The sequence below is a fragment of the Biomphalaria glabrata genome, chromosome 17 (genome assembly GCF_947242115.1).
Source record: "Biomphalaria glabrata chromosome 17, xgBioGlab47.1, whole genome shotgun sequence".
NCBI classification, from domain to species: domain Eukaryota; kingdom Metazoa; phylum Mollusca; class Gastropoda; family Planorbidae; genus Biomphalaria; species Biomphalaria glabrata.
In genome coordinates this window covers 18,565,647-18,593,144 of record NC_074727.1, presented here as the reverse complement: position 1 = coordinate 18,593,144, position 27,498 = coordinate 18,565,647, and the positions used below count along the sequence as shown (strand labels likewise).

Below are 27,498 nucleotides of genomic sequence, written 5' to 3'. Positions count from 1 at the left end.
ATATCGTTGTTTGTAGTGCGGTCTTAACACCGTATGCCATGATGTGCAAATATCTTTAATAAATAAATAAATAGACCTTAAGAAAATTGTGCGCACTTTCTAAGTCTGGATCTATAGGCCTATTATAAGAATTCTATAAACTTGAAGGAGTATTTACGCATTCGCTAAACAAGATTTTTTTTTTGGGGGGGGGGGGGGGAATTATTCAGAGCAAAATAATCGCTATTACTAAGGTTGGTCAGCTGCATAAAGTAGGAATTGTCTTTTAGAAAAATAGTAGGCCTACTTTTATTACTTGCTTTCAGCTAACCAGCAAACTAGTTAAATAAAAAAAAAATGCTACAAGGTCTTAGCCCTATATTTTCTAAAGTTTAAATCTACAAAAGAAGAAGAATAAAATCTACACTAGTTATTCTAATGGTTCACTTTTGAAATATTTGAAAGACAATATCTAAACAAACAACAGGGGACTTACGGTAATGATGTTTTTATGGATTTTTATTTGATTCGTTAAATGTATTAAGTTAAATTAAGTATAACAACGGTTACAACATACACATCTACAGAATCTTATAGTTAAATTGAACCTGCGATTGATTCAATAAATAATAATTGCTAACATGCACATTTAAAAAAAAGTTATATCACGGTAACGATGAAGAACAATGGCACTTAGATTTACTGGAAGCAAAATATAAATAAAGAGTATAGTTTTACATTCATAAAGACATACCAATGAAAGTATATATTGAGTACACAAGGGTGGCGAAATCTGGCCATCAGGGCGAGCATGTGTAAAGTGATATTATTAATGCCTTTAATAACTCCTCAAATTTATGTATCTGGTACTATTCCTGTCAGCTTATTTTAAAAGAAAACAAAAAATTATAACTAGATCATTAAAAAGTTTAAGGCTATAATCTCACTATATATACATTCAGTTTCTGAAAACTATACACTCTCTCATTTTATGAAAAATATACATTCTCCGATATTCTAAAAAAAAATACATTCTCTAATATTCTAAAAAAAATATATTTTCTTATTTTATGGACACTATCCATTCACCAATATTCTAAAAAAAAAATAGTACATTCTTTAATCTTCTAATAACTATACATTCTCTGATCTTTTAAAAAATATGCATTCTCTCATTTTTAGAAAACTATAAATTCTCTCAAGTTTAGAAAACTATAGATTTTCTAATCTTCTGTAAGCTATACATTCTCCGATCTTCTGAAAACTAAACATTCTTTCTTCTGCAAAAACTACAAGTTCTTTGATTTTCTAAAAACTTTACATTCTGTCGATGTATGAAAACTATTCACTCTCTGTAACAATGGTGGGTAGATGTCTACTCATGAGCAGGTAGCCTACGAATCCAGTCTCCTGCGAATTTTAGTCGTAACTCTATAGCACTTTCTGCTGCTCTACACATTTCTGGTTATCACCTCCCACTTTTATGACGTAATCAGATGGAATGTCTTAAACGATGTTGAAACTAAACCATACCATACATAAACTCGCTTTCAATTCTTTACTGACATTTTTACAGATGTGACCTAAATACTTGGATTCCTAGTTCCATATGCTAGGACAAATTTGTACTAATACTCCTTCTTCCCTAGTGCTATTAGAGCATGGAATGGGTTGCCTGAGGCAGCCAGGAAAACCAGTGACTTGGCAGAGTTTAAGTCATCGGTTAACAACTTAACATGCATGACTAGATGCATGACGCATAGGACGTAATCATTTTTTTTTTTATGTAACGTCTCTATTTTATAAGGTAAGGTAAGATAATATTTGCAGGAGTTAGATCTAGGAGTGCTTACCATTTTTCTCATAAAAAATGACGTATAACAAAAATAGTATTTGTTAAAAATTCATATACAATAATAATCGTTAGTCTGACATAAACTGGACAATACATCTCATTAAGACATTCTCTAACAAAGGTTTGATTGTTTTAAAATTTGATTGGACCTCTACCAATGTATAGGCTATGAAACTTTGAAAACTAACAGGTCTGTATAAAATCACATCTGTACAGCCTTTCGCAATTTAAAAAAAAAGTAAAGTTCCCCTTTCAGACATTGTTGTCTATAGGGCAGATGATGTAAAGGTCATCTGTTTCTGTGGCCTACGGTTAACGAAGGTGTCATGTGGCCAACACAACGACCAACCGCCTTTGCTTTTCCCCAACTAATGTAAGGTATCCATTAGAGTTGGCTGAACTCAGAAATGCCCAAGGATCCCGAAATTAGAAATGCCAGCCTTCACCAGGATTTGAGCCTGGGATTCCCGGTTCGGAAACCAAGCGCTTGACTCTCAACCACCGTGCCTCCTTTTCGCAATTAGGTCACACAATTTAAGCATTACTTATCCAATCATTTCATCATTTAAATTTTTTTTGTGTGTATTATGATTTAAAATATAAATTCCTACTAGTAACTCACACTTTCTTCATACTAAAAAAAAAGTAAAAAAAATAAGAAAAATTTGAATCATTTATTATGACAATGTTTCACCCACAGACTGATCTATGTTATATGTCTGTGGTTCCACTATTCTGTCATGGTGAAATTAGCCACATAAATTCGTGCTGCCAGACAAAACACTTCTTAAAAAGTTTTGAATGATCACTTAATGAATCATTAAATTTATTGAAAAAAAAAAAGCTACGTGGAAGAGAATAAAAATAATTTTATAGATCTTGATCTATATATTAATGTTCGACCCTTTGTAGTATGGCTGTTAAGCTAAGTTGGTTAGACGCGAACGTCTTGGGTTCAATAACCATACAGATCAATTCGTACTTCTTCTAAGACAAATACGATATGGATGTTTAGTTTACTGAATTACATGTATGGAAAATATAAATTAATTTACTTTACAACGCTTATATTAACTAGTTCTGTATCTTTCTAGTATGTTTGGATTTTTGTGATCGAATTTTCCACCACATTACCTCATACAAACATCAAAAAAATCTGCATACAAACTCATTTTTCTTTTACGACAACACATAGAAATATTGATCCAACCATAGACATAAATAAATATAGACTGGAAAAAGGAAATAACTTCATGTAACTTGAAAACATGTATATCTATTGTATTCGGATTTCCGAATTCTGAAAAATTGAAAAATTGCATGATCTTCAGTCTTAGAGATTAAACAAAACTCCTAGACATAAATAAAGTACACAGAAATGCAAGTCACAAATATTCGTTTCATAAAACTCTATTATCGGCCAGTCTATATTTATTTATGTCTATGGATCCAACCCATTAGTTCATCATTTAGTCTCGTAATTACTTGTTTTTGTTTTTATATAAAAATGTACTAATGTCATGTAAGGTAGTCTTTTAATAATTTTTTTTTACTACATATTGTATAATTTTTAGATAACCTGTTTACGGAAATGCACCAACGCACATTGCTTCAATGCAAAATGGATAAGTGGATTCTCAAAATAGTTTTATCTGGGTTTTTGCTGTTGTATTTCATAGAGTGCGAATACTTCTTTGATATCAACTTTTAGTTTTATTTCATCAATCGACCTTTTTCCTAGTACAGGTAACGGGTACGTCTGACGAGGCGTTATAAAAATATAAAACACTAAAAACGTAGCAGATCAAAGGGTAGGTCTTACCGCTTTGTCGTATGAATACGTTGACCTACATTTGAAAGAGTGAATAGTTTTTTTTTCCATATGTACATACTATACATGGCTTTAGTCAAATTTAAGTTAAAAAAACCTCATATATCGTCACCAGTTTGAACTGTTTTATCCAATACTTTGTTGATTATAGCGTATGACTAATTTCTGCGCATTTTCCTTGTCCAAACCTACGTATTGTATTTGTTGAAATATATTATCTCTGTCTTCTGGCAAAATATAATTGGCTTTCATTTTTCTGATGTCATTGGCAGGGACCGACTTGCCAGTGTCTTGAGTGCGCTTTTTGGATCTTCTTTCCAGTTCACCGATTTCCGGTTGAATGACCACCGCTATTCGCCGGAAGTTGGAAAACGGTTTCATTTTTCTAAATCTAGCGCTTGGGTATAGGTTCGTCTGGTCAATGATGTAGTTTCTCGGGTGTCTGATTGCAATGCTCATTAGTTCATTTAGACATTCATTGGCCATGCTAAAAAAGAGATCGAACCTATCGGAGTAGCCCGAGTGTCTGGCGACGCCCATGACTCTGAATTGGTCTATTAGGCGATCCGTGCCCAAAATGTTGTAGCGTTTGTTCGGCTCCGACTCCTGTTTCTGCAACGCCCATGTCGTCTTACCAGAACCGGGAAGACCTACAAGCATGATTACTTCATACGGGAGCGGCGAAGGTTCGAGCCCCTTTATTCTCATTTCCGAGGGTAAATGGTCGATGAAATTGTAAGAACTCGGCTTTGGTGCCCAATCGCTATTCTGGCCAAAGTTGACCTCAAATTTGGCGTTTTTGCAAGATACGTGTGGAAACAAAGCTTTAACTTCCTTTCCAGACTTTGACAGCGTGTAAGCCGTACCAAGGTGGAGTCCGTTTTTCATGAAAGCAATAGTTCCGGGACTACTGTCCAGGTCGAGCAGCGCTGTGATGACGTCACCAAGTCCGAATTCTGCCCCGTAGTCCCTAAACGTGTTACGGTAGCTGAGTTTGCCGAGTCCACCATAACCGAACGACTCGCCGCCCTCGCCCAGGGAGAAGGACGGACTGTCTTCTGACCAGCCCACCCTGACAACGCTGGGATGGGGTTCACTGAAGCCGATGTCGGTTTTGCTCTGCAAAGACTCAGTGATCTTGACTTCAAACATCACTCTTCCTTGGCACACACCATGCGTTGCTCTGGCGCCGGCCCATAGTAGCCGGAATCCTTTGGGAGAGTTGAGATTGTAGGCTGACAGTCCGTTCGGTGTTATGCACATGTTGAGGTCAGAGTTGTACCGGTCAAGGACGACTTGAATTTGTGCAGCTCTTGCTCTTGTATACATTGCTAACAGATTTAGATACCGCAGTTTATTTTTTTCATCTGCAAAAAAAAAAATAAATTAACTAAACAAGTATTAATACAAGAAAAAAAAAAGTCAAGGTATAAATCAGTTTCTAAAAATGTGTCGCGCGACAACCTATGGGGGCGCGATTTCCTGTCGAAGCCAGTCAATGTATTTTTTAAGAGGCAAAAAAATATATATATTTTGATTGTATTTATCAATTTATGTTTGAAAATCAAACAAGCAAAATTGTCGCTAATGCCAATGTTGCACAAATTTAAACATCTCAAGCAAGAGAGGTCATTATGACATTCCAATTTTTGTTTTTATCACTTTCGCGAGAGGCGTCTGCAACCAAATCTACACAAAACTTCTGGAAAAAGTGACTTCCAAACATCTCCGCTAACGTGATTCATAACCAAAGACTTGTGTCAGAATGGTCAAAACTCTCCTGACTGTTTTACATCATTTTGTAGCCAACTTTTTGTTAATATAATCACATCAAATATTTCTAATGTTTAGCTTTTTTTTTTGAAAGCGTTTTGTGTTACACACAGAAGCTTTTAGAACACATCAGGGGCGTAACTACGAATTTTCCATCATTTGGGGGCCCGGGGGCTTGACCCTTTGGGTTGGGGCCTGCATTTGCGTAATATTTAATATTTAATGTAAAAACACTACTTTGGGGGACCTCCTCAAGTGGAGACCCGGGGGGATTATCAAGTTCTCCCCCTCCTCCCCCCACCCCACCATAGCTACGCCACTGCGTGATATCATTGTCATGCCAAATTTGTAAAAACATAAAGAGATCCTCGACAAGCTGTCATTCGTTGCACGAAGACGCCCCTGACGACGATCACGTCCATTACGGACGTACGTGCGCTAGATGTAGCTAAAATGTCTCTCGCATGAAGATATTGGTCAGTGCTGTCTCCTTTAAGATTTAATTTGACTAGCGACTTAAAAACAACAACTAGGTAAAATAATAATAAAACCCTTCAATATCGGTCCCCCCTCCCCCTTTTTATTTAAACCATTTTTCGACATCCGCGTTTTTTTTTTACTAGACGCCAAAAGAAAGAATTTTTGAGAAAATTTGTAGGACTACACTGGGTGGTAAAAGTGAAAGTAAACCTGAGTATTTCTCGTTGTTTTCAGGCATGATGGGACAGATTTTCAGAGAAGTGCATTATGTGCCTTCACCTTGAAGGGGGCCTTCAGAAATTCAAAAATATATGATTTGAAAAAAAAAAAGCTTATTAAACTAAAAAACAAGAAAGAAAATGGGCTTAAATTTACAAGTGTTCTTCACAAATTCGACATGCCATTATGGAGGTTTTTTTTTAGTATTACTAAGTGATTTAAAAAAAAAATATAGCTTTCGAAATTGGTTGACAGCATCCCTAAAAGTTCTGATCAGGGCCTCTACTTACTTAAGCCCGGCCTTCCAGGCCTGCATGCCATAAGGAACACTTAAACAAGTAATGACGTAATTGTGCCTAAATTCCCCTTTTATGAACAGGCAGCAGAGATGAGGCAAAAAAATGACTACTAAGTCTTTTGCCATTACGAAGAATTACTGAGAATTGTTGCTCAAGTATATAACTTCCATAATATCACATAACCAAATTAGTTAGGTAAAAAGTAAAGGAGGTTGGTCGTTGTGTTGGCCACATTCATTAACCATGGACTATTTAAACTGCTGACCTTTACTGGCTTTACACCTCTGCCTATAGTATTTATTTTTTTACTGTTAAGAATAAAAACTATCAATATATAACTATTGTGTATTCTCCAGGAAAAACCATTCTTCATAACTCTCTGCCCTACTGCCCTTCTACATGTCTGGGAGGTTCGCTCTTCTAGTTCATATGCATACTTGTTTTTTGTTTTATCACTAACAGCCATTCCATAACATCGCAAGAGACAAGATTGGACATTGAGTAACACTTTAAAACATACTTTCAGACTCGTAGACCTATTTGTAGCTAATGCACAAAACCGACGATAGTTCGACGCTACCTACTGCTGCATTTTACGACATCAAATAATTCGACCTGTGTATTACATTCTTGACATCAATGTCACTGTATCATCATGTACGTGATTGGTGTGTACATATAAAGTTGCTGCTGTGTAGTGTGGTGTGTGCTTGTACGTCGTCACAAATAGCTTCATTGTTTCCTTATTAGGTCACGTGACGAGGTGCTAATTCAATTCCCTGTGTGTCCTGTTTCAGTATCGAAACCAGATTAGCGTTTTAATGCCCAGAACCGTTAAACATGACACAAAACAAGACACAACAACACTGTAAATGGGAATGGTAAAACAATGGACTCTATTCCGTGAGTTCAAACTCCATAGCCTGCCTATCATTTACTGGATGTCAGGTCGCGCTCAGACCACAATAAGGAAGTACATCTGTTGTAAGTCCAAAGATCCACTTTCCCTCCTTTTAACAAAGCGTATATCAACTGTTAGACACCTTATTTATATAGGTTAGTTATTTAGCGACGCACCATAGATGACGCATATTGAACGGGACTAGTGACGTTTGGGATATGTTGGGTTAGAGACCGGAAAATCAGTTAGCGATAGAATATTCCAGGGTAACGACGTGTTTAGTGACAGAGACTTCTACTGTGGCCTTTTATCAGAATAAATCTATGTGAACTTGTTCATCATCGTTGACTACATCTCTTCACTTGTTAAACAGGTGTTGTTTTGTTCTATATGTTTTGTTGGTCAACTACACGGAATACACCCGAACAATTACACCCAAACGCCTGCAGAGTAATTGGTTGACTTCAAGACAGCCTGAATAAGCAACATCACACAACCCACTTGTCTGTCTAGTACAATTTCTCCTACATCCAATCTCGGATAAAGCTGAAATTTTGTACAATTATTTTTTTTTGCATGACAAAACAAGAATCAATAAGAAAAAAGTAACCAATTAATTTCGATTGAGTATGGCACGGGGCACTCTGGACGACAATTGAAAAGTACGACATTAATAAAAGCATAATTTAAGTTATCCAGAACCTCTACAAGGATGCCACCAGTGCGGTGTACTTCAACAATAATATTGGGGACTGGTTCAAAACCACAGTTGGAGTAAGACAAGGCTGCCTACTTTCACCAACACTCTTCAATATATTCCTTGAAAGGATAATGGAAGATGCTCTCGAGGGTTATGAAGGTACTGTAAGCATTGGAGAAAGAAGAATTACTAACTTGTGCTCCGTAGATGATATTGATGGCCTAGCAGGGACAGAAGAAAACTAGCTGACCTGATGATGCGCATTGACAAGACTTCCGCAGCATATGGTATTCAAATAAATCCTAAAAAACCCCAAATTATGACCAATAGCCAGCAGGGCTTTAAAAGGGGCATCAGTATTGGAGGTGAAAAGCTGACTAGTGTTAGCAGCTTCAAATACCTTGGAGCTATTGTCTCAGATGATTGAACGGAACTATTGACCCGAATAGCACAGTCCACAGCAGCCATTTCAAAACTTAAAATAATATGGAATGACAAAGGCTTAGCCGTCGGCACCAAAATCAGTCTGATGCTCTCCCTGGTCATGGCCACATTTGTATATGCTTGTAAGTCTTCGACGCTAACAGCAGAGCTAGAGAGGAGGATCCTAGCAATGGAATTGAGATACTACAGAAGGATCCTAGGTATCACGTTCACAAACCAATAGATTAGAGACAGGTTTACTGCAGCAATCGGACCCCATGATGACCTGCTAACTATAGCAAAAAAACAAAAACAACGCAAGCTCAAAAGCCCATTTCGTTTTTAAATAATTTTCTAGTCAAAAAGTGAAAGTCTAATGTTCAGCTCTTATTGAAAGTATTTAGTACTACAAACAGAAGCGTTTAGAACATGTGATCTTACTGTCATGTCAGATTTCTAAAAATGTACACAAACATTTTCATAGGACTTTTAAAAAACATACAGCTTATTAACACTTCTTATATTTTGTACACCGGATGCACCAAAAAGCTTGCTATTTATAGCTTCACCGCCATGTCTGAAAATCTCCATTTAGTGTGCTATTTTGTTTACAAATTTGTTTTTATTTTATTGAAATTTTTTTTTGTCGGATAGCAAGAGCTAGTTAATCTCAGAGCAAGCTGTTATTTACCATCTAAACAACAATAGGCTTAAAACCATGCGTCTGATTTTGTCGTTAAAAGTTGGCATTGCGACTTTTAAGCTCACTCGATGTGCCTTGTTTGTAATGGTTTTTTTTAAAACATGTTTTTAGACGATCTGTCAGTAATGAAGATAAAATTACGTCTAAGCCCAAACCTCCCGCAGGAGAACACTCCGGGCATGGTTCTAGCTCAATATGACAGTCCAGACGGCATGCCACACAACAGTAAGCCTTCATCTGACATGCAGTGCCTGTTGTTGTTCCAGAAAACACAGTACATAACAAACGATTGCAAAGTCCTACCTGCGACTCACACTATCGACTCTTTTGACCAGGAAGAAAGCTTGACGTGTCCACTAACATATGGAGCGTAATGGAGCCCTGCAGAAAAAAAAATAGATTGCAGAACTTATTAATGCCACCTAAAAAAAAGTATTACTCCACCACTTACCCTACGTTAGTGCCAAATGCCACCACTTCTTCTGATATAAATAGAACACAAAATTATCTCAGCTGCTTTTTCCTCAGAATATGCCACATAAGCTTTAGCACTTCCAAAAAAGGCAGCTATATAAATCATATACTAAAGCTTAATTTGTATCTTTTTATCTTTTAATCAAAACTGTAAACACTGCAACAGACGCGTAGCACCAACACGAGACGAACTGTGTCGCCAAGTGACATTCAGATGTAAACAAGCTTCCATCATGACAACAAATGACATGTTCGTGTCTATAAATAGCCACATTCGCTCACACTTGGCGAATCGACAGATTCCTGGAAACGCGCAACTTTCGTTTTCAGCCTATCGACCAGTCACAAATAAAGAGCCAAAAATGGGTCACAGAAGCTAAAACATGCCTTATAGGTCTACATCTCATTACATATTATCTTATCTCTGCTACGATCAACGTAAACAGCAAACAGTCCTTGAAAATAGCATATACACAATAACAAGTGTGCTATTAGGGTATCGATCTTAGTGCAAACCGAATGTGTTCCGTTAGGGAAGTAGACTATATGTCACACACATAAAGCTTCAAACGAGGTGCTTTTAGACTAGTCTATTTAAAAGGGGTTGCAGGATAGATCTCTGCAGGCCAACTGAAGTTAGATAGGCTGGAGGCATACTTTACACTGTAAAGTTCACTGGTTACAACTCGTGCATATAATTGCCTTGAACATCAGAAAAATATTAGAATACTCCAACTATTCGCTACAAACTATGGCCTATATATATATACTAGACATACTAGACATATGTTACCCGCGACCCGCGGGTCTTTATTTGCGCATTACTTTCGATATAGTCACTGAGAGTGTTTTGTAAACAATTAAACGAAATAATAATGTAATAAGTAAAGCGAATGTGTCAATGGCAAACTCGACACATAATGAAAACTATACATGCGGCGAGGGCGGCCAAACCCTGATGACGGTGTTGGATCAAAGCCAACTGGAAGTCCAATACCCGATACATGGCAAGCCTTTCAACGCAAGGAAACCGACTCTTATAGGCACGTGGAATGTAAGAACCCTGAATCAATGCGGTAAACTGGCCCAACTTTTAAGAGAGTTTGACTCTTATCGGCTGGACATCCTTGGGATCTGCGAGATGCGGTGGACGTCAAGTGGAAAAATTATCAATGATGGCAAGACAATAATATATTCAGGACATGACAAGGAGCACATTGGTGGTGTAGGAATCATCATGTCTAAAATAGCAGCTTCAGCGCTAATTGCTTGGAAGCCGATCAGTGACCGCATCATTACAGCTCGACTCCAAACAAAGCAAATTAAAGTCACTACCATCCAAGCTTATGCCCCTACAGAGGATGCAGAAGATACCATCAAAGATCAGTTCTATAATCAACTACAAACCACTCTTGATGAAACACCTACTCACGACCTAATTCTACTGATGGGAGATTTTAATGCCAAAATCAATCCCAACCGAACTGGCTTTGAATATGTAATGGGACCATATGGCTCTGCAGAAAACATCAGTGATAATGGCGAGCGTTTGATTTCTCTCTGCGCATCCAACAGCCTTTCAATTGGAAACACATATTTTAAGCACAAACAAATACACAAAAAAACATGGCGATCACCAAATGGGGAAACCTTCAACGAGATAGATTACATTTGCATCTCCAAACGATGGAGGTCATCTCTGTTAGACGTGCGGACCCGCAGAGGAGCTGATATCGGCTCAGACCACTACCTTGTCAGTGGCAAATGTAAGCTCCGATTGAAACGCCAACCAAAACGAGCCACACGACCCCGCCCATTTAATGTAGAGAAGCTTAAAGACGGCAATACTGCAGCACAGTTCCAATTGAAACTAACGAACCGCTTTGAGGCTCTTGCAGATATATTGACCCTTGAAGAAGAGTGGGCCAACTTCAAAGATACCACTATTGGGTGCGCAGAAGAAGTTATCGGAAGGAGGCGAGGTTCATACAAGGAACGGTGGATACAAGACAGAACATGGAAATTGATAGATGAGAGGAAAGAGGCCAAACGTAGACGAGATCAGAAAAATGAAACACAGGATCGCAGCCTAGCGGAAGAAGCCTATAGGGAAGCAGATCTGAAAGTAAAGAGAAGCTGTCGGCAAGATAAACGGGACTGGATTGAGCAGAAAGGACAAGAGGCACAAGCAGCTGCAAGCAGAAATGACACAAAAACCCTCCATCGTATTGTCCGAGATCTCACTGGAGCAAAGAGTGGACATGGGGCACCAATAAAAGACAAGCAAGGCAAAACTTTGTTAACGAAAGAAGAACAGGATGCAAGATGGGTAGAGCACTTTAAAGAGACCCTTAACCAACTGTCGCCAGACATAACTTACATATTCAAGGACCCCTCTCCAGACAATGATCTCAAGGTCAAGACAGACCCAATAACTGCTGAGGAGGTTACCATGGCCATTGCAGTGCTAAATAATAACAAAGCACCAGGACTAGACATGATATCAGCAGAAATGCTAAAATATGGGGGACAGTGCATTGTTAACAGAATGACTGATCTCTTAAATCTCTGTTGGCGAACTTCAAAAGTCCCAGAGGACTGGCAAAAGGGAGTGATTGTAAAGCTTCCAAAAAAGGGCAACTTGGCAGACTGTAACAACTGGAGGGGCATTACTCTCCTCTCTGTCCCAGGCAAAGTTTTCAGCACTGTTTTGTTGAGACGGCTTCAACAGTCTGTAGATGAAAGGCTCAGAGAAGAACAAGCAGGTTTCCGAAGAGGCAGATCATGTACAGAGCAGATTTTCGTTTTACGAAATATCATAGAACAAAGTTTTGAGTACCAACAACGGCTAACGATCAGTTTCGTGGACTTCAAAAAAGCGTTTGATAGTGTCCACCGAGAATCACTATGGAAAATAGTTAGAGAATACGGTATACCAGAAAAATTCGTCCAGATCCTACGACACCTTTACAGTCAGTCTAGTTGCTGCATTAAAACAGAAGAGGGAACAACAGAGTTTTTTACAATCGAGACAGGTGTGAGACAGGGGTGCATCTTATCTCCCTTCCTTTTCCTCCTAGCCATCGACTACATAATGAGGAGAGCAATGAACCAGACTGCCTTTGGTATTCCATGGCATGAACAACTCCGATTGACGGACTTGGACTTTGCTGATGATGTTGCACTACTCGGGGCTACAAATAAATGCATTCAAGAAATGACGGAGAGCCTAGACAGAGAGGCACCCAAAATTGGCCTCCGCATAAACTTGGATAAGACTAAAATTATGCGAGTGGGATATAAGGCAAAGGGTGTCCCCGTCAGACTTGGCGAGTCAAAGCTTGAAGAGCTGGACAAGTTCACGTACCTTGGCAGCATCATAACAAATGATGGAGACGCTTACCATGATGTAGCGTGCCGAATAGGAAAGGCAGGGAGCATTTTCCAAAGGCTGCAGCCTATTTGGACTAGCCAAGCCATTGGACTCGAGACAAAAATACACCTTCCCAACACAATCGTCATTCCAACTGCTACATATGCATGTGAGACGTGGAAGTCATCTGTCAAAATTGAGAAAAGACTAAATGTGGCTCAACAGAGATGGCTGAGACGGATTTTAAGAGTCAGATACACAGACCGGATCTCAAACAAGGAAATCCTTTGCCGAACTGGGAGTCGAACACTTAGTGAGGTTGTGACTGAGCGTCGCATGAGGTTTGCGGGACATGTTCTACGTCAAAATGAATTACGCACACCAAGAGTTGCGATAACATGGAAGCCAAAACGAGGAAAGCGCAAACAGGGACGTCCTCGTATTACCTGGCGACACACCTTCATGGAGGACCTCAGAACAGTGGACACCAGATGGGAAGAGGCTTCAGACATTGCCAGTGACAGATCATTATGGAGACAGCTTGCCGCCCAATGCGCCGAACGGCGCGGGAGGACCTAAGTCTAAGTAAGTAAGTCAATGTAAAAATAGCTAATAGGCTTAAATCCATTTTTTTTTAAATTAAAACATTTGCTTTTGAATAATCTAGTGGATTGGATTTAGATGTATGTTAAACGTAGCTAATGATCTTTTCACGTTATTTCTCTTTCGCTACGAAAATAAAATTAGTTTTGCGAAAATGGTTTACCCGAAGTCGATACATTCTTATCTATTAAAAACGAAAAGAGCGATAGCTTTGTTAAATAAATGGGATTATAAAGTGAACAATTAAACGAAATAATGTTTAGTACGCGATTCATGAATGAATATAGATCTAGGCCTATCTCAACTCGGCTTCGCAGCTTTCATAGGCGAATGTAGCTTTAGAAAACCAAATTTGAATGTTTATTTGATCAAAATATGAAATGAATGGACTTTAATTAATATGTTTATGTGTTAAAGTATAAGACTATCTGTGCGAAGAGAAGTTTTATCATCTTAGTGTTGAATTAGAGTTTTAGATCTAGGGATGGGATTATAAAGTAACAATAAAACGAAATAATTTTTAGTACGCGATTCATGAATGAATATAGATCTAGGCCTTTAACTCGGCTTCGCAGCTTTCGTAAACGAATGTAGCTTTAGAAAACCAAATTTGAATGTTTATTTGATCAAAATATGAAATGAATGGACTTTAATTAATATGTTTATGTGTTAAAGTATAAAACTATCTGTGCGAAGAGAAGTTTTATCATCTTAGAGTTGAATTAGAGTTTTAGATCTAGGGATGGGATTATAAAGTAAACAATTAAACGAATTAATATTTAGTACGCGACTCATTACGGAATTGTCTAATGAAAGAATGTTCGTCAGGAAATCTGTAATCACAGATATAAGGAACTAATTAATGTAAAAAATGCTGTTGAAACACAAAATTGAAGGTTAATTTTATTACATAATGAAATCAATGGATCTTCTTTTGTCTTTTCATGTGTCAAAGTAAAAAACTATCTGCGCAAAGTGTATTTCTTAAAATTAGATCTAGGTCTAAATCCTTTCTATCTTTTCTCATGTCAACATTGTAGACATGGCCTAGATCCATAAAATACTATAGCTGTAATAGAGTCGGACAACTTTATTTTTTTTGAGGGTCTTACATTTGTTTTAGGGCTACAATACATTCACTAAGGTCTAAGTTGGTACCCAAGGAACATTCCTGCCTAGTTTTATCAAGATTGGTCAAGCGGTTTTGATGTCTATAAGTAACATACATACATACATACATACATACATACATACATACATACATACATACCCCTCACATTCTACTTTATAATATAGACTAGACATATGTTACCCGCGACCCGCGGGTCTTTATTTGCGCATTACTTTCGATATAGTCACTGAGAGTATTTTGTAAACAATTAAACGAAATAATAATGTAATAAGTAAAGCGAATGTGTCAATGTAAAAATAGTGTGAATGAAGCTATCAAATCAGAATAGCTAATAGGCTTAAATCCATTTTTTTAAATTAAAACATTTGCTTTTGAATAATCTAGTGGATTGGATTTAGATGTATGTTAAACGTAGCTAATGATCCTTTCACGTTATTTCTCTTTCGCTACGAAAATAAAATTAGTTTTTCGAAAATGGTTTACCCGAAGTCGATACATTCTTATCTATTAAAAACGAAAAGAGCGATAGCTTTGTTAAATAAATGGGATTATAAAGTGAACAATTAAACGAAATATTTTTTAGTACGCGATTCATGAATGAATATAGATCTAGGCCTATCTCAACTCGGCTTCGCAGCTTTCGTAAGCGAATGTAGCTTTAGAAAACCAAATTTGAATGTTTATTTGATCAAAATATGAAATGAATGGACTTTAATTAATATATTTATGTGTTAAAGTATAAAACTATCTGTGCGAAGAGAAGTTTTATCATCTTAGAGTTGGATTAGAGTTTTAGATCTAGGGATGGGATTATAAAGTAAACAATTAAACGAAATAATTTTTAGTACGCGATTCATGAATGAATATAGATCTAGGCCTATCTCAACTCGGCTTCGCAGCTTTCGTAAACGAATGTAGCTTTAGAAAACCAAATTTGAATGTTTATTTGATCAAAATATGAAATGAATGGACTTTAATTAATATATTTATGTGTTAAAGTATAAAACTATCTGTGCGAAGAGAAGTTTTATCATCTTAGAGTTGAATTAGAGTTTTAGATCTAGGGATGGGATTATAAAGTAAACAATTAAACGAATTAATTTTTAGTACGCGATTCATCACGGTATTGTCTAATGAAAGAATGTTCGTCAGGAAATCTGTAGTCACAGATATCAGGAACTAATTAATGTAAAAAATGCTTTTGAAACACAAAATTGAAGGTTAATTTTATTATATAATGAAATCAATGGATCTTCTTTTGTATTTTCATGTGTCAAAGTAAAAAACTATCTGCGCAAAGTGTATTTCTTAAAATTAGATCTAGGTCTAAATCCTTTCTATCTTTTCTTATGTCAACATTGTAGACATGGCCTAGATCCATAAAATACTATAGCTGTAATAGAGTCGGACAACTTTATTTTTTTTGAGGGTCTTACATTTGTTTTAGGGCTACCATACATTCACTAAGGTCTAAGTTGGTACCCAAGGAACATTCCTGCCTAGTTTTATCAAGATTGGTCAAGCGGTTTTGATGTCTATAAGTAACATACATACATACATACATACATACATACATACCCCTCACATTCTACTTTATAATATAGATATATATATATATATATATATATATATATATGCCACAATATATTTATAAGACTTACATATGCGTCTTTCATACTTTCATAGTGTTTGTTATTTATATACCCAAAGAAAATCCCTTATAGAAGACAAGAGCAGAAGAAAACTTAAATACCCCCCCCCCCCCCGGCTTTGTCTGCATCAGGTTTGGAAAAATATGTAGGTCGCAACTGGGTTTACGTAATGTAAAATTGCATTCATCTTTGATGATGTTAGGCAACCATTTGAGCTGGATGGAGTCAGAGATACTGACATTAAAAATCCCAGTCTTTGTTAGGATTCGAACTAGGGACCACTTTGTTCAGAAGCCAAGCTCTTTACCATTTTTCCTTAGACTCTACATAAATTGTTTAAATTTTGCGCATTAGGTTTTGATAATGTTTATTTATTAAACTTCCAAAACTTGCAGCAACGCACTACGAGCAGAAATGTTAAGAAAAGAACAATAACCAAGTTTAACCTGGTTCCAATAATTGCCCTTGTCACTAAGACTAGACTGAATTGTATTTAACGAAGGGGAAACGACCAAATTGATCAAAAGCGATCTTGAGTTTGTTAAATGACAGTCTAAATTAAGCCAAAACTTTATAACTACTGTGGCCTATATCTCCATACTACACTATACCTTTCTCATATCTATAGATAGATAGATAAGTCACGAGAAAAATCAGGTCCCTCTAACTTAGGAAAGTCGTGTAGAGCTAATAATGTACTGGCGAAAATGGTATAAAAATGTCTTGAAAAGAACGCTCTAAAAAAATACAGCAAATGAACGGTATCACATTTCTCTCGAGGAAAAGTCCTACTAAAGAAAGGAAACGTTACATACTTACTAAATTTGTTTAACCAGGTGGTAAAAAATGTCATTCTATTTGACCATTGAACAAATATTAATGTATTGCTTTAATTTAAATACAACTTATTTTCAGTCAATAAAAATAGACCACCTTCGCGCCTCCCCCGTTAGCACATTCCTAGGTGGGCGCTCCGACTGTTTGAGAAACGCTGCATTTACCAAATTTGGACTCCACCATGCGCCTTAAAAATGTACGCCCATGTTTTACCCCGAAGCCCTCTGATGCACGCCCATATTCTACACTGCAGTGGTGAACGACCATGGTTCGATACTGAAGTGATCTGTTTTGGTACACACCCATGGTTTCAAATTTGATCAGATCTAGTCTACCGTGACTTGGTCAGCAGAGTTCCGCTTTCTTTGGATTTCTGTAGGTAAACAAAGCCTAAAAAATCGATACCAGACAGAATGTAATTTAAACATTGCGATCAGAGATTGACATTATGATTTTGTGTGTATCTAGTCTCAGTATTTAGAGCTAGAACTAAATAAATAGAACCGATGTGACCTCTTGATGTAGAAAGTGTTATGACGCCAGTCTGATAATGTTATTGATAAAATAGAAAACAAGCAAAATATAACAAATAAGTTTTAAAGAAATTATCTAATGGGAAGAACTCCATATTTACAACTATATCTCTTAGCATTGTAGAATGTATTTCCCTTTTCCACATCAAACAAAATAATTAATTACCAGTAATTGACTAATTAGTTGTTTTTTTTTAAATTGATTCATGTTTTATTAGGTACAATAAATAATTATGCAAAATTTCAATTACATCCAAGAATGAGTGTGGGAGAAATAACGTATACAATTATCTAAGGGGACAAAAACCCACTAAAAAATGAATGATTGATATCAAACAAAATAATTAACCATCAGTAATTAATTGAATAATTGGTTAATTTGTTTAAATGATTCGTGTTTTGTTATGTGAAATAAATAAATGCGTTAAATTTCAGCATGATCCGAGAATGAGTGTGGGAGAAATAACGTATACAAAATGTGTACCAGACAGACAGAGTGAATTGATGTACGCTTTGTTCAAAAGTAGAGCAGAAGTAAAAGAATGTGTAATGGGAAATAATTCCATTTTTTTAAAAATAAAATGTGAAAGTTTGTCAGAGAAATGCTAATCATTAGGTGGGCTTTGCTCCAGCATGATCTTAGTCTAAATTAAGGCTTCTAATCTGAATATGCTTATAACAAAGCTATCTTAGTTAATGTTCGAATACTTGTGTCACTTGTCGAGCATGTTTAATTAAGATAGTTAAGATTCCATTCATAGATCAAGTTTCTTTGTTGTTTACCAAGCTTATAGGAAGTCTGTCTATCTGGTAAAAATGATCCACAGTACATTCCTCTCACTTTTCATTCTCGGATCAAGTTGAAACCTTGTTGTTCATGACAACACACGAATCAATCAAACAGTTAAGCGATTGGTTGATCATTTAGTCGTAATTTTGTTTCATGTAAAGAAAATGTACTAAGCTAAAGGCAGATAAGCCTTGTTTAGAGATTTGGGTCATTTGCTTACAATTTTTAACTAACTTTAAAACTTTCAATTTTTAAGTATCTGAAAGGCTCAGTGGCTAATGCGCCGGTTTTCCACCGTGGAGACTGGAGACCTAGAGTTCAAATTCTGACTCGAGCAACTTTAAAAAAAAAACTTTTGAAAAGGCATCACGGAAACCTTCTCTCAGATCTCCCCCCCCCCCCCCCAACTGGTCCACGAAATTGATTGGACCCTAGCAAAATGAGCATCTAAGATGAAAGTTCCGCTAAACAAAACAATTAATAAAAATATTTCCAATCGCACAAATTTATTGTTAGTCTAGATCTAAAAGAATACTTAAACAGACCCCAAGAGGACAACGGCTTTGTCTGCATCAGATATAGAAAAATATGCAGGTCGCAACTGGATTTAATGCAATTTTAATAAATATAAGCCTTTTTAAAAAAAAAGTATTTGTCTGGTCAACAAAATGATTTATTTATCATTTTTAAAACAATTTTTATATATTTTACTTATTTTTATTTTTTAACTTGACTCCATCATTCTAGCTTGCAGCTTTTTAGAAAGTAAAGCTTTTCTCCCTCGTTGCCAGAACGACACGTTTAAAACTGATTGAGAACTATTTCTTCATTAATAACAACTAAATGATGATAAATAAATCATTTTGCTGACCAGAAAATATAATTATCAACATTATTAAAGTCTTTTTTATTGACATTTTAATTAGATTTAAACTGGGAGACTCAAAACCTTGTCACATTGATTACCAATAACAAAAAAAAAAGTTGGCTTAGAAATTATCAAAACGAATCTAATCAACTTGTGTCACGTGACGTCGCGCAGTTGACGCGTTTTATAAGATTGTAAAGAAAGACATTCTTAACTAATAAAGTCACAAACACACAATCACACACACACACACACACATACAACATACACACATGCACAAGCACACATAAACATAGGCACCTAAAACTCAACTTTTGAATATTTCATTAACGGGAAGGGGAGGTAGTCAAAAGGATCAAATGTATAATGTTGCACAATTGAAACTAAAGGCGGCCTTAGCAGTGCACCGACTCTGGGCGAATGCGAGACCATTCGTTACAGAAGGCCTGAACACTGACCTGCAACGTCACACCCTGTGGGCAATTTTGACCAAAAGCTCGTTGCCAGGTCGTACAGACCTGTTACGTGGCAACAAGCTATTGGTATCAACAATAACAATGAACTATTTTTAATGTATTAATGAAAACCAAAAAGTGTGCATTTATAAGATGAAACTAGAGTGTTGTGTGTGGATGTGTGAGAGTGTTTGTGTGTGTGTGTGTGATAGTGATAGAAATGAAGAGAAAGAGAGAAGAAAAAAATGCAGAATAAAGTTATCATCTTACAAAATATTTACTTCGATTTTTTATTTGCTTACTTGTAAATTTACACTCGAACGAGAGCGTCTCTTGAGTTGTATATACGCGAGCAACTAAGGCTCTCCACACCTCAAGCTCAAAGGTCAACAGCGGTAGCGGCTATCAACATTGCCTATTTTTTCACACTGAACATTACAAAAAGTAAATGGTATAAGTGTTATGGAGTGTGTGTGTGTTTGAGTGTTTCTATGGTGACCCTGAAATGACGTTAGTGATTGGTTCTGAATGATGCAAGCTGGGTGGCATTGTCATCAGCAGTCATAGAAATAACAAACGACTCTTTCTGACCAGATTGAAAGGATGTATTATTTTAGTGAATTAAATAGTGTTTAGAATACCATTTTATATTGTTACTAAAGTCTACTTCATTGGTTTCATGTGATCTCAAGTTGAATTTCTTTATATTGTAATACAAAGTTCTATTTAGTTCTGTTCACAAAAGAAGTTATTCAAGCTATTTCAAGTTTTTACCTTGCCTATTATATCAATCAATCAATCAATCAATCAATCAATCAATCTGTCTATCTATCTATCTATCTATCTATCTATCTATCTATCTATCTATCTATCTATCTATCTATCTATCTATCTATCTGTCTGTCTGTCTGTCTGTCTGTCTGTCTGTCTGTCTGTCTGTCTGTCTGTCTGTCTGTCTGTCTGTCTATCTATCTATCTATCTATCTATCTATCTATCTATCTATCTATCTATCTATCTATCTACTAAGATAAATATAAATATAGATTAGATAAATAGATATTACCTCAGCTCATCCTATTGTGTCTTAATTTAAGTATGCACTTAGATCACATTTCCTGTCCAACTTAAAGAAAGTCAATAAAACTGAATAAAAAACTAACAAACCCAATTATGAACGGCTATTGTAGTTTAAATTCATTTCTCAAAGGCTACATCAAAGAATCTTTTCAGGTTGACAGCAGAGCTAAAACATCAAAGACTTATTCAGACTTAGGAATACAGTCGATTTAAACATCACAGAATACTCATTGAATAAATACAAACATATATTGTAAAGAAAGAATTCCTATTTTACGGTTTCTTTTTTTTTCTCTTTTATTTTTCATTTCTCACAAAATCTGTCACATAATATGCCACATAATCTGTCAAAATCCTTGGAACACCACAAATAGGAATGAAGGAAAATAAATGTAAAACAAGAAAAACATTTTTAAAAAACTTTAAAAAACCAACAAAGCTTATATTAAGTATAATTGTATAAAGTAGTTTGGATTAAATTAATTAAATTTGCAATAGTTCAGATTAACAGTAATAAAGCTATGTGATTAGAAATATTTTTACCAATTGTTTTTGTTTAGCTCTATTTCATGCTTTCAGCTTTCTCAATATGATCCAATCACTTGTCTGGACCAGTTGGGCAAAGGGGAGGGGGAGAAGAGGATATCTGTGAATGTTACAATGATTGCTTTTTCAATGCATTAAAAAATGTAACACTTGAATTCGAACTCAGGGCTCAAACCGCCCCAAGGGAACTAATTCAGCTAATACCAACACATGTCAAGTACAATTTCTTTCCCTTGTTCGATACCAAACAAAATAATGACTTACCAATTGTTAGTTAACTTTTTTATTCTTTCTTTTTATTGAGTATTGTTTTGTCAAGTACAAGAAACAATTGTGCAAAGATTTCAGCTTGATCCGAGATTGAATGTGGGAGAAAAAACGTGTACATTATTTTACCTGACAGACAAACAGACAGAGTGTGATTTGCTATATAATCAATGTGAGTTGTTTCAAAATTTCAGCATTTTTTTTCATTTTGACAGTTAAAGCTTTTTTTTTTTTTTTTTTTGAATGAACGTTTAGATTTTAAAAAAATGGAATTTATTCCAATCCAGGTTTTAAAAAACGATTTATGGAAATCTTCCACTTTTATGTTACTGAATACACATTTACATTTTAAATATTAATCTTTTAAATCATTGCAATAATTATAAGCAATGGGTCCACATGTTTTTTCCAGAGCTTGACCAAGGTTTCCTACCCAGAGGTCCTACTTGAGTTACATTTCTTTGATAATACACTCCAGACTGCAGACACAGACAAGATATCGGATTTCAATGTTATGTTAATTTTCATTAACATGGCTGCTCTTCGAATGATTAAAAAAAAAAGATGGTCGCAGAAATGAAATAAATTTCGATTGGGTGATTCAAAACCACGCGCACAATTCTAGGCGAGTCAATTCCATCCATTGACCAAGACAGTGAGGGCAAAAAGTCCTCCAACTGTCACCTGCTGTAGTGCTAACAGATTTAGCGGACATTTAGTGTGGCCTTTAATTTACGGCTTATCAATTTTGTAAATTCCATTAGGCCTATATGTTAAAGTTTTAAAAAATTGTGTGTCATTTCTTTGTGCATAAATTGTGTTAATTGTTGTGTTAATTTAGAATAAGCTCTAGCTTTAGAATAAGCTATTTATAAACTTACACGGCCCAACAAATATTGAATATAACGTATTAAGAATTCAAGCTTGGGTAAGTAATGTATTTAGTATAAATATATTTTGTAAGTAATGTCTTTAGTGTAAATATATTTTGTAATTAATGTCTTTAGTGTAAATATATTTTGTAAGTAATGTTTTTAGTATTAATATATTTTGTAAGTAATGTCTTTCGTATAAATATGTTTTGTAAGTAATGTTTTTAGTATTAATATATTTTGTAAGTAATGTCTTGAGTGTAAATATATTTTGTAAGTAATGTCTTTAGTATAAATTTATTTTGTTGTATTATACTGTTAAAAATTGGGAGAATTATTTTCTAGAATAATGACATAACGTATGGACAAGTAATAGTGCAGTTCGATATAATTGAAATGTTTTGGATTGAATCTTACTCTAGAGAATACGGAATTGATTTGTGAACACTAGCCAAAATATCTGGGAAAAGTTTTTCCCGGAAAAAAATATTGTTTATATTTTAAGGGGATACAAATGGACGCATTTCTTTACGTAATATAATGGTTCGGCCTATGGGGATAGACTGACTCGCACACGTGGCAACCCATAGTCAAAGAGACAGCCTATATGAAGAATATAATAATTAATACTGCTAGTTAGATTGTTTAGGTATAAGGCTATGGCTTTACAACAGTTTTAGAAAGAGACTTCAGTTTTGTTTTCGTATAATCCCCCCTTTCTTCTTCTTCTCTTTATCTCAAATTTTATCTATCCTCACTCTCCACTGTTCCCTTTCTTCTTACCTTTTTATGCTTCCCTCCCATCTTTCTATCTCTCTCGTTCTATCTTCTTCTTTATCTACATATCTCTTTATCCATCAACCAATGGTGGATTCTATCTATTCTCCACTCTCTCTCTTTCTCTCTCTCTCTCTCTCTCTCTCTCTCTACCTCTCTACCTACTTACCTACCTATTTACCTGCCTCTCTCTCTTTCTATCTTTCTCTCTCTCTCTCTCCCTACCTACCTACCTACCTACCTACCTGCCTACCTGCCTCTCTCTCTCTCTCTCTCCCTCTCTCCCCCACCTCTCTCTCTCTCTCTCTCTCGCACTCTCTCTCTCCCCCCTCTATATCTCTCTCTCTCTCTCTCAAATATATCTATTTCAGTCTTCTAGTCTGCTTTTTCTTTCTCTTTCTGGATCCTGTCTCTTTTACGCCCTTCTCTCTCCCCAAGTCCTTTATCTCGTTTCAAGTCATCTGTCTCTTGCTATCCAGGTCCCCTCACTCTCTCTGTCTTCAAGTCCCCTTCTCTCTCTATCTTTAAGTACGATCTCCATCATCAAGCCTTTTTCTTCAATCTCTCTCTCTATCTTTTTTTCTCTTTCTCTCTCTCTCTCCCCAAAAAATAAACTTTTCTATCACCAACATCTTCGAAAGTATTTCATGTTTTTTTTAATGTTCTGAATGTTTATGTGTTAGTGTGTGTGTGTGTGTGTGATCATCTCGATGAATTGACCAGATGACAAATACTCGAATTGGGTCATTAAGTACAGCAGATAATTACGTTGATAAAATTTCCCTTGAGCTGTAGTGATGACAATCTAACATTGTTTAAACAATGCTTCATTCATTAAAGGTTGTTGTTTTTTTTTACAAGAAGAGAGAAGTGTAACGAAGACATCATTTTGATGGCATCCTGACTTCTCGCTGAGTCCATTAGTAAAGATGATTTATTTTGATGAAAGGGTAATAAAAAATAATTTTATAGACCATTACGATATTCTCAGCGTTTCTCATAATGGGGTAAAAACAACAACAACACAAAAAACAAACAAACAAGTGAGTAGGCCTACAGCTAAGCTAAATGCGAGGTCGTCTAGTGGAGATAATCCTTTCACAAACTATCACATAAACAAACTGAATTTCTTTTCAGTTAAATTTGATAAACAAAAAAAAATATAATAGGTTGATATTTGAAACATAGATCACAGTATTTGTTCCAATAGATAATAATATAATTTAGTAAAAAAACAACAACAACTGATAGGACTATTATTTTTGTCAGCAATAACAATATTTTAAAATACTCGAGGTGGACGAAGAACAAGAAACGAAGAAAATCCCTCCGATTTTTCTCACCTTGCTTAATATCGTTTATATGGTGCAAATCATATTTAAACTAAATTGACTTTGTTGCTAGGTGCTACACCATCTTATTTCATCTGGCCTTCTGTACACAAATATTCACTCTGCTTTGGAACCCTAACTCTATGTATTCTAAGCCATCAATAAGTTGAAGAGGGATTTTAAAAAAAACATAATTGTGCATTGATGAAAGGCTTCTCGAGGGAGTGGAGTGTATCCCTAGGTTTTGGAGGTTTTATACTAAATGGAACCACGATGGCTTGCTTTATATAGTCCTATTAGAAAGTCCAAGGTTTCAGATATTAAAATTACACTTTCTATAAATGAATTAGAATAATTAAAATTAATTACTCTATACAGCCCGGAAGTCATCGTTTATGAGAAACGAGCAAAATAAATTCTCTTAATTATCTATCGTCTTCAATTTAAACTCAATTATTAAAAAATCATTAAAGATAACTCAACTCGTTGCTAATGAAAAGGTTGCCCGTGGATTCATTTACCAAGTTTAATTTTTTTTTATTTACCCTAATATTATTATTAATTAATTATCAATATTACCCAGATTATCATTTATATGCATAGTAATATATTATTTTGTTATGTACATACTAAGACCGCATCACTAACTAAGAGATTGTTACAGCGATTTGACCCCACTATGATAACTATTGTCAAGAAAAGCAAACTAAAACTCTTTGACCATATTACAAGTTCTTCAAGGCTCGCAAAGACCTTCCTTCAGGGAAAAGTACCAGGAAAGGAAGAGGCAGACAGAGAAAGCGATGGGAAAACATAAAAGCATGGACGGGCTTGCCATTGAAAGAGGTTCAATCCAATGCAAAAGACAGATGAAAAGAGAAAACCGGTCGACAAATCTTGTGTGGTGCCCCAATGGTCCATCAGACTAAGGAGCAGGTAAAGGTGAAGGTTGTCTGCTCGTGCAGTATGTGCGCTGGACTGTTGTTCGGACTTTTCAATGGTTCCGGGTTCATACCCTGCCTGCTGCGATCCCCCGTCGTCTTTTGGGAGGTTTGGGCTAGCTCACTAGGTAGTAACTCTGAAGGAACATCCGAAATTTGTAGAACATTTTACAAAACATTTTTTACAAACATACACTATTTTAAGCAAACTATATGTTGTCTGTGTGTTATATATAGAAATAACAAACACCGTCTAACAAATCTTGGTGTAGTTGGCATGGATAGTCCTTACAACCGGGATTACTGCGGATTAAACCTACTACTCCGAGCCCGGAAAAAAGGGGGGAGGGTAATTATATAAAGTTTTGACTGCATTTGTATTGGCTAAGAATGTCAAGAACATCAGATAGGACTCTAGGTAAATGTGAAAACAGCGATTCTTATTACTATGAAAATGTATACAATGTATGGGTGCAATGGGGGCGGGAAGCTCAAGGAAAAACTTGCTATTTTATCATCACTCCCGCTCCAACTAATTGGAATGGGTTTTTTTAAAAACAAATATAAGCCCATCTCTCTTCATTAGTTTCTCTTCATATCTTTTTGTTCCTAGATCTAGTAGTGTTACAATATTTAACGAAGGGCAATGACCTGCCAGGACTAATCAATTTTTTATGGACATATTTCGACTTTCTTCAACGTTATTTCTGGAGCAAATTCTTTATCAGACGATCAAGTGTGTAAAAAAAAAGTCCACATCAGAAAAAAAAAACACGAAACGAAGTATTCTGCTTTTTGATGTCTCGCTTTACAGTTCCGTCACACTTTTGCCTCCAGCAGTCTTCTGAAGTACAGATCGGAAGTTCACCTGTGGTCAGATATCGATATGAGGCGTTCAATTAACCACTAATTGCCCACTCATTTTATTAGCATCAGCAGCATCGTCATCAAGAATAATTGGTAGGGAATCAATCTAAGTACTTGAACTTGGACTAAAATTGATGCTTCCGCCAGCTCTGTACACCCCCTTCCCCAGAAATGTAAAATATTTATAAGGAAAAATAACAAAAAAAAAATTTGGAAAACTGACTATCTATCTATAGTTTAAAAAAAAACTGAATTACTTGTGTTACAAGTGAAAGCATATATAATAAATAATAAATAAATAATATAAATAATTTACTTTAAAGTTACTTGGTTTATCAACACGTTTACAGCAGAAGTATATAAAAAATATAGTTATGTATTTTTAGATATCAGCCTTCATCAGCTCGGTCTTAGTATTGATATAACCAGTGCTTTTTTGTAAAAAAATATAGGTACCGGTACTCAGTGATGGATTGCCTAACTTTTAGCTACTAATAAATGGGGAGGGTGGTCGAGAGGCTAAGTGCGCTTGAACTTGGCTTGGCTTGGCTACCTATGAAGGGGGCTCGAGATTCGACACCCGACTAGGGCAGAGTTGTGTTTACTCAGAGCCTAAAAGCAGCACGGAAAAACCTTCTCCTAGATATTCCCTCTCCCCAATGGTCCACAAATGAGATGGGACCAAAGCGCTCTGAGCATGATATAAGCATGAAAGTAGCGCTATATAAAAGAAATTGAAAAAGGTGCTGGTACGCCGTACCGGTGGGTACCGTCACAAAAAAACTATCTATAGTTAGCTAGGAAGACAGACAGATAGATAGATAGATAGATAGATAGATAGATAGATAGATAGATAGATAGATAGATAGATAGATAGATAGTCGGGGAGAAAGATATTCCAATTTTTAAAAATCTATCTTTCGTTAGTTATTACGAGTA

At 35.9% G+C, this 27,498-nt stretch overlaps 1 protein-coding gene across 6 annotated transcripts; it reads right to left on the bottom strand.

The window, feature by feature from the left end:
- Positions 1–477: 477 nt before the first annotated feature.
- LOC106070892 (heterogeneous nuclear ribonucleoprotein U-like protein 1) lies at positions 478–10,201 on the bottom strand. Of its 6 annotated transcripts, none has more exons than XM_056015426.1 (3): positions 10,048–10,201; positions 9,467–9,544; positions 478–5,032 (listed from the first exon to the last, which is right to left on the bottom strand). In XM_056015426.1, the coding sequence occupies exon 3, from the start codon at positions 4,992–4,994 to the stop codon at positions 3,792–3,794; it is 1,203 nt and encodes a 400-aa protein (XP_055871401.1). In that variant the 5' UTR covers positions 4,995–5,032; positions 9,467–9,544; positions 10,048–10,201; the 3' UTR covers positions 478–3,791. The 6 variants fall into 6 exon arrangements, with proteins under 6 accessions (XP_055871401.1, XP_055871400.1, XP_055871405.1 ...); XM_056015425.1 differs by having other exon boundaries at positions 9,615–10,200; XM_056015430.1 differs by having other exon boundaries at positions 478–5,036; positions 9,468–9,544; positions 9,615–10,200.
- Positions 10,202–27,498: the final 17,297 nt, after the last annotated feature.

What these genes read in the sequence shown, in the direction of transcription:
- LOC106070892 (XM_056015426.1), bottom strand. Translation starts at nt 4,994, where the DNA reads ATGTATACAAGAGCAAGAGCTGCACAAATTCAAGTCGTCCTTGACCGG.